At 47.1% G+C, this 8,303-nt stretch overlaps 1 protein-coding gene across 1 annotated transcript; it reads left to right on the forward strand.

Annotated features, from left to right (window-relative positions):
- The first annotated feature begins 769 nt into the window (after positions 1 to 769).
- LOC120787181 lies at positions 770 to 7,950 on the forward strand. The gene has a single exon (XM_040122876.1). The coding sequence runs from the start codon at positions 5,522 to 5,524 to the stop codon at positions 7,514 to 7,516; it is 1,995 nt and encodes a 664-aa protein (XP_039978810.1). The 5' UTR covers positions 770 to 5,521; the 3' UTR covers positions 7,517 to 7,950.
- Positions 7,951 to 8,303: the final 353 nt, after the last annotated feature.

Here is an 8,303-nt window from a genome sequence, read left to right on the forward strand (position 1 = left end):
GCAGGTTAACAGCACATTAATGGAATAAAAGTGGGTTATTGTGTAACTTATGCATCGGTGCTGTTGGATTATGACAAATAATGAAGGAACAAAATGTTTGTACATATGGGAAATTTGCTGACTGCCTCACCTATTCTCTTTTGCAGAAGAGCAGATGTCTAAATGTGCGAAAATGTTTCCGCTTGCTGGAAACGGGTTGCTAAGCTACATGTTTTGTCTAACCGCCGGTTGCTGTGTGCTCTGAACAGACAAAAGGAGGTGTTGCTGAGTGCGGTTGAGTGTGTGCGTGTGTGTTTGTGCAAAGATATGTGCTTACTCCACAGACCGGAGCGAGAAGACAGGAAACAGAGAAACAACTGAGGAAGCCACATCTGAGCAACTCATTTGCGTCTCAGAAATGATTGTACGCTTATGTATCCTGGGCAAGGGAGAGACAGTCAGTCAGACTTCGTAAACTGACCGAACCTTGTTGGCGCTAGGGATAGACCACAGCCCAGAGCTCTGTAACCATCATTTATGCTTTAAAATAAATATATTTGAGGATTCATCAGCTCTCCTGTCAACTTCATTTTGAACGCGCAAAGGAGAAGGGCGTTACAATAACCCATTTGTGTTTAATCTGAGCAACAAAACGACTTCTCCGACAATTTGGTGACCCCGACGTGATGAAGATGGAGAGTGGAAGAAGTCCGGCTTCGGACAAGGGAAACTGATTGAAAACTCATCACAACCATCTTCTGTGTACACTACAAAAGGTAAGCAGACACCTTGTTTTCATACAAAAGTACTGCTATTTGCATTTGCTCCAAATTTTGGTTGTTTGTGAATTGGCAAATCAGTTGAACAGTGTAAATGATGGTTGAATAAGGAAAACTGTGTATGAAGAAAAGAATAGGTGAAAGGCCTGAAGAGTGATCCTTAAGATCAACTTCGAACAAAATATAGTCGGGCGAAAGGCCTGAAGAGTGATCCTTAAGATCAACTTCGAACAAAATATAGTCGGGTGAAAGGCCCTGAACACTTCTAGTAATTAAATGGTACAGGTTATTGTTTAATAAGAAGCTAGAGTGTCTAAACAAAGAGGAACGGGTGAAAGGCCCTTGTCTTCCTGTAGAAGGCATAAAGAAAGGCTAAACAAGTCAAGGGAGCGACGTGAAAAGACGAGCCCGGTCTGTTGTTACCCCTGAACAGAAACTAGTTTGTATATTACAGCGATTTCTGTGACTTAGTTTAAAAAGGGAAAAATTGTGTGGGAGGTTTGGCACGTTGAATTGAGGAGCATTTCCTCTCTGATTTTGAGTACAGTAGGATCGAGTAGAGAGATCCATATTCTTACTCATTACAGAGCAATCACGTGTGCGGGTCTGTAATAAAGGGAAAAGAGAAGAACCACACTTGTAATACAAGGAATTCAGCGGCAGGCCATAGGCGTCCCGCGACCTGTCCAGAGACAGATCGTAGAAGCTCGGACGTGCTGCCTTCTGAAGTCTGAGTATCAGGGCAGTGACTTCTCGGGTTGTAAGTGAAGTAAGTCCTGTTTTAAATACAGGGATGGCGTCTCCATTCGATGATTTAGCGTTGGAAGAACAATGGGCGAAGTTAAAATCTCAAGTTATAAGTGGCAAAACTGCAAAGGAAAGACCAGAAGAGAGAGAAAAATTTGAAAAAGTATGGGGAGAAATGGAAAAGGAAGGTGTAATTAAATCTAAACCAGGATCGAAGTCCCCTACCGGCACAATTGGCGGGTTATGAATGGGAGTGTAAGAAGAAATGTCAGGAACATGATAAAGACAAAGAGAAGGCAGGATTAATTAAGAGGAAGTGGAAGAAAAAGAGAGATGAATTAGAGGAACGAAGAGCAACAGTACATCGACTGGCAATCGCAGCAGCAGCGTTACAACAGAATATGAGAAGAGGGGCAGGAGAAAATAGAGGTCAGACAAGTGAGCCGAGCGCTCCCATGGAATGTCCACCTCCATATAGCCCCCAGGGAACCCAGATGCCCCTGTTGGTTGTGAAAGGAGGTACATTGGATGTGGACACTCTGTCCTCTGATGAGGAGACTCGCAGAGAGAGAGTAAGGATAGAAAGCGAGATCAGGATAGGCTGTCCAGGTTGGAAGCACAGGTAGAGGAGACTATACAGGACGTAGAAACGCGGATTAAGGCTAAAGAGAAAGAGATGAGAAACAGAGAGACTAGAAGGGAAGACAGACAGAGACAGGAGTATGGAGCAAAGTGTAGACAGGAGCAGGAGGAACATGTAGAAGAGTTGCAGTGGGCGCTTAGCAGGATGGAAGAAGAGAAAGCTGAAGAACATAAACAGGCAGAGAGACAGGAAGGTGAGCACGCACATAACACCTCTAGTAAAATAAGGCTATACACATCAACACCCGGAAAACCACGACCACCCCCCTCAACTGACTTGCTGAAACAAATGACTAATCAACAGAGACCTGACTCGGACACACGGCTCACATACAGCAGATGGCTCATGTGCAGATGACAAGAGTGACGAGGAGGGTGAGACATATGGGGCTGAACTTACAGGCCAACTGAAATTGTATCCGCCATATGTCAGAAAATTAACCAAATCTTCCCCTCTTCCTCCAACCACCCAGTATAACTTGCGTTCCAAAACTAAATCCACCGGCGCGACACAGATGCCATTAATGAAGACCCCAGCAGGAGACACGGTGTGTCAACCTTTGGTTTCACTGATTTACATTGTTTAAAAGACAAAATGCCCTCACCTAATGAGGGAGGAGGGCCCTGGATGGAAAAATGTATTAAAATGACATTGGGGCACCGTTTAGCTCCGGGTGACTGGCGTGCTCTGGCGGGGCAGCTAATGCATGCGTGGGACGTAGGTGATATTGAAGCGGACGCAGGCGCCGTAGGTTGTCCTGATACTGCGCCGTTTGCAACATATGCAACGGTCATAGGCGGGGCAATGTGGAAGAAGTACCCAGTTCCACTGGGTGCAATGCATAATATGGTATTTACCCCTAAACCTGAAGAATCTGCCCAAACATTCTTGACTAGATGTAAAGATATGTGGTCCGACGCTACAGGGACCCACCCTAGCTCTAGTGAAACACAGATTGCACTCTTCCGTAGAGCTATTTTGGAAGGACTTCCAAAACCGGTGAAGACCGCTATGGAAGATAATCCTGAACTGCATAGAGCCCCTACGGCTCAATGGGAAACACATTTGGCCCATCATTTCGCTAAGCATAGGAGCAACAGGGAGAGAACCAAGGAAAAGAATCCGACCTGCAAACTCAACTTCTGAAATTGCAATGAGTGGAAGCTAGACATAAAACTAATGAAGCAAAGAAAGGGAAAGAGAAAGCCAAAAATGAGCTTCAGTTGGTGCAGCAACCCTCAGGTGACAAAGGTGATGATGACTTATATCCCACTCCACCGTAGGCACCTCCCCAACCTTCTTATAGAGGATGCGGAGGGTTCAGGGGAGACATGGGGGGCAGAGGTCGTGGTCCACGCGGAAGGTCCCACAATATATACTATGGATGTCTTTTTTGTGGTGACGTAACGCACTGGAAACATGAACACCCACAGAATAAAAACCATTGGAGAACACAAAGGGGAAGCTGGGCTCCCCGTAGAGGTCGGGGACGAGGTGGTTTCCCTCCACAACCCTATTCACAAGCCCCACAGCCGTATGCATAGACTCAACAGGCATACCCACAAGCTCCATCACACAAGGCTCCCAATCCTCAAGCTGCACCTCCACAGCCTCAACAAGGGCAGTATCGCATGGGTCAGTGGGAAGAGCCGTACCAAGGATGAGGAGGCCCGAGAACCCCACAAGAAGTGGAATTGGCAGATCCTCTTCTGAATATTTCAGTAATGGGAAAAGACTTGCCCTACCTAGTGGACACCGGTGCTCGGTATTCCACTCTTAACACACGAATTGCCACTCCTCCACTTTCGAAACAGTGTGTTCGGGTTAAGGGGTTTCTCTGGGACTCCTGCACACCTCCCTTTAACAACACCCCTTTCCTCACAGCTGAGGCTGGCAAAACAACAATTCAGGCATCAATACATAGCCTCACCACATTGCCCAGTGAACTTGATGGGAAGAGACATTTTACTCGCGACCGGAGCGAGTATTCTCTGCTCTCCCGATGGTATCTTAATCACGTTTCCCAACGGAAAAACTCTGAACTGTTCATTAGGCAGTGATGTCATGGACTGCGACACGATGATGTCGGCTGACATCTCTCCTGAGGGCCCTGGATCTTGGGCTGACATTTATTGGGGTTTAATTGAACCATCAACTGACGGTGTTTGCCAACTGTACCAGTCGTGGCGCCCGTGGATCCATGCCCTCTCGCCCTATGTCTGACCCTCTGATCCCCTTCCATCTCACCCTCAAATATGACAGGGAGGGGGACGAAATTTATCAAGAGGCCTTTGCCTCGGTGGACGGTCAAATCTGACCTGTGACGTCCACATGCCTGTATGTAGGCAAGGAGGGTGTTGCTGCAGCAGCTGAACTAGGTGAAGAGCACGCACAGTGGTTTGACATGTCCAAGGAGTCAGTTCCCCATATCACACTCGCTATATATGCACAACATGAGGCAAAAGATCTAGGTCCCACGACCAAACATCTCTCTACACTGACAGACTGGGTCCCCGATCAGATCCCAAGTGTTCAGTTTTCCCCCTCAGCTTCCGCATATCGCATTGTCAGTCAGGTGACAGACACAATGCTTCTCGAACACGGACAAATTGAACGCTTTCATGGCAGAGAAAAAACAGACCACCCAGATACTGACAAAGTTTCGTCCTCCCTGCCAGACACGCTCTGGTCCACCGGTCCCACGGATGTTGGTTTTTGCCCTGGGATAGCCCCAGTCACGTTTGAGCTCAAGGAGGACACGCCCATCTATCAGGCACAATATAAGCATAAACCAGCAGCGGCTGAGGGCATTTTCGATTCCATAGAAGGCTTGCTTGAGGCGGGCGTGTTGGAAACTTCCAACTCAGCGTGGAACACACCTGTAGAGAATCAAAACACCGGTAAATATCGTATGGCTCACGACCTCCGCCGAATTAACGCCATTCTCGCCACTCCAACGGTATCGGTCCCCAATCCATACACTGCCCTGACTGCTCTGTTACCCTCACATCAGTGGTTCACCTGCATTGACCTGGCCAACGCGTTCTTTTGTCTCCCTCTAGCGGATCACTTGAAACCCATTTTTTCATTCACATATGGTAACAAGACACTGCAATACCGCAGGCTTCCCCAGGGGTTCATTCTCTCCCCAGGTATTTTCAGTCAGGCTTTAAAACAGCAACTGCAGGGAATAGAATTGCCCCCGGGCGTAGCTCTGATATAATATGTAGATGACTTGCTTATCGCAGCGGAGACAGACGCCTCATGCCTTCGCGCCACTCACGCGGTCCTGGACCGACTAGCCCGGTGTGGTTTTAAAGTATCCCATTCTAAATTGCAGTGCTGCCGCCAACAAGTTGCCTTTCTCGGTCGCATGGTATCAGCCAGAGGCACAGCATTGTCAGCACGTCATAGGTCGTCCATTTTGTCCCACCCCAAACCACAGACAGTAAAAGACATGTTATCCTTTTTGGGAATCACGGGATACAGTCGCCATTACATCCCCTCCTACGGCGAACTGACTAAGCCTTTACGTGCCTTGGTTAATGCACAGGGAATGTGTAACCTCACCGCTCCACTGTCCTGGGATCAGGACACGGAAAGTCCATTCATTAAATTGAAACAGGAACTTTCATCTGCAGCCGATCTGGCCATCCCAGACTACAAGTCGCCATTCTTTTTGGATGTTTCTGAAAAGACATCATCTGTCAATGGTGTCTTATTTCAGAAAAAAGGGGGAGGCAGACAGGTGTTAATGTATGTGAGTGTAGCACTTGACCCAATGGAGAACAGACAACCGCCATGCACACGTCACGCAGCAGCAGTAGCAAAGATATTGCAGAAAACAGCACACCTAGTAATGGGACACGCACTCACTGCATTAACTACACACAGCATTGTGGCATACGTAAACTCTGCTGCATTCACAATCACTCCACTCAGACAGACCAGACTGGACAGTATCTTGAGCGCACCACACATTACATACACACACGATGGGATCAATATGGCAGATGGTATGAGGGAAGGAGAGAAACATGACTGCGAGACTAAAGTGAGACAGGATGTTAAAGCGAGAGAAGGCTTGAATAGTGAACCACTACCGCACGCGACTGAAACCATTTTCACAGATGGGTGTTGTTTCAAACACCCACAGGAAGGGCTGAAAGCAGCATATGCAGTGGTACGTCAGACAGGGAACTGCTTTGAGAAAGTGAAAGTGGGCCAGCTCCAAGGGAAAGAGTCTGCACAGTTAGCAGAGTTACAGGCAGTAACAGAGGCACTAAAATGGGCAGAGGGAAAAGTTGTAAATATCTATACAGATTCAGCGTATGTGGTAGGAGCCATACATGTTGAAATGCCCCAATGGCTAAGGGCAGGTTTTGTGACTGCATCCGGCATTCCCATAAAACACGAAAAGGCTATGAAAGATCTCTTGGAGGTTTTGCAATTACCAAAAGAGGTAGGGATCATCAAGTGTAAAGGACATAGCAAGGAAGACAGTCTAATTGCGAGAGGCAACGAGGCTGCGGATGCAGCGGCTAAAATGGCTGCAGGATATGTTCAAAACTACATAATGGTGCAGACAGGAATGATCCAGGACATACTACCCCCATGCGATGTAAATATGATAAAAGCGGAGCAAGAGAAAGCAGAAAAACATGAGAAAAACCTCTGGGAGGACAGAGGAGCAACTTGTACAGAAGGATTGTGGCGGGCTGCTGACGGGAGACCAGTTTTGCCTCCTGGGTTGGCACCCTCCCTGATTGCAGAGGCACATGGCCTCATGCATGTAGGTAAGACACAAACAATGAGAAATTTGACCCACTGGTGGCATCCACATCTACCAGGGATGGTGGAAAGACACATCAGGGTTTGTGAAGTGTGTACTGTGCATAATGCTAAACCCACATGCAAACCACATGAAGGGAAATTTCCTCTCCCCAGGTGCCCTGGCACGGAAATCATTATTGACTATACTGATATGGAAGAGCGGGTTCGAGGATATCGCTACGGCCTGGTCGCAGTGGATGCATACACTGGCTGGCCAGAAGCAACCCCGGCAAAGGCCGAAGATGCCAAGACAGTGGTGAAGTTTTTGATCAACCACTACATTCCCTTCCATGGGTTCCCAGCGAAAATAAGGTCAGACAACGGGACCCATTTTGAAAATAAAGATCTGAGAGAAGTTGAAAAGCTGTTGGGGCTCCAACATGCTTTTGGCACCGTGTATCATCCTCAGTCCCAAGGAAAAGTGGAAAGGATGAACCAGACGGCTCAGTTACTCGAGCCCTTGAAGGCCTTGGAACATTGTCTCAAGAAATGCATGAAAATTCTGGTATCGAGAACCCCCTCGATGACTTACTAGGGCAATGGTTTGGTAAATGGAAGACTCTAGTTGTGTCAGTAGCCCTATCTTTGGTTGGAATGATAGCAGCGCTGGGTCTCTGTGGGTGCTGCTGCATTCCCTGCATTCGATCCCTATGTGAGCGCATAATTGTAGCTGCCATTTTGAAGAAAAACCCCCCCACCACCATATCAAATGTATCAGGCCGAGACAGAAGGTTTGTTGAGATGCTCGCCTGAAGGTGAGGATGAAGAGGTAGTATTACCCATGTCAGAAGTGTGATCTCATAAATGAGATCGAAAGGGGGGTGTGTAAACTTTCAGGTATAAAATGGCCTCCTTCAGAGGCCAAAAGGGGGACTGTTGGATTATAACAAATAATGAAGGAACAAAATGATTGTACATAGTGGAAATTTGCTGACTTGTGCAAAGATATGTGCTTACTCCACAGACCGGAGCGAGAAGACAGGAAACAGAGAAACAACTGAGGAAGCCACGTCTGAACAACTCATTTTCGTCTCAGAAATAATTGTACGCTTATGTATCCTGGGCAAGGGAGAGACAGTCAGTCAGACTTCGTGAACTGACCGAACCTTGTTGGCGCTAGGGACAGACGACAGCCCAGAGCTCTGTAACCATCATTTATGCTTTTAAATAAATATATTTGAGGATTCATCAGCTCTCCTGTCAACTTCATTTTGAACACGCAGAGGAAAAGGGCGTTACAATAACCCAAACATGAAAACTGAAATTTTAAAGGTAGAATTAGACAGGAAATATTTCAGGTTTGCTTAAAAACACGCACGCAC

The sequence above is a fragment of the Xiphias gladius genome, unplaced genomic scaffold, assembly GCF_016859285.1.
Source record: "Xiphias gladius isolate SHS-SW01 ecotype Sanya breed wild unplaced genomic scaffold, ASM1685928v1 HiC_scaffold_124, whole genome shotgun sequence".
In the NCBI taxonomy this organism is placed as follows: domain Eukaryota; kingdom Metazoa; phylum Chordata; class Actinopteri; order Istiophoriformes; family Xiphiidae; genus Xiphias; species Xiphias gladius.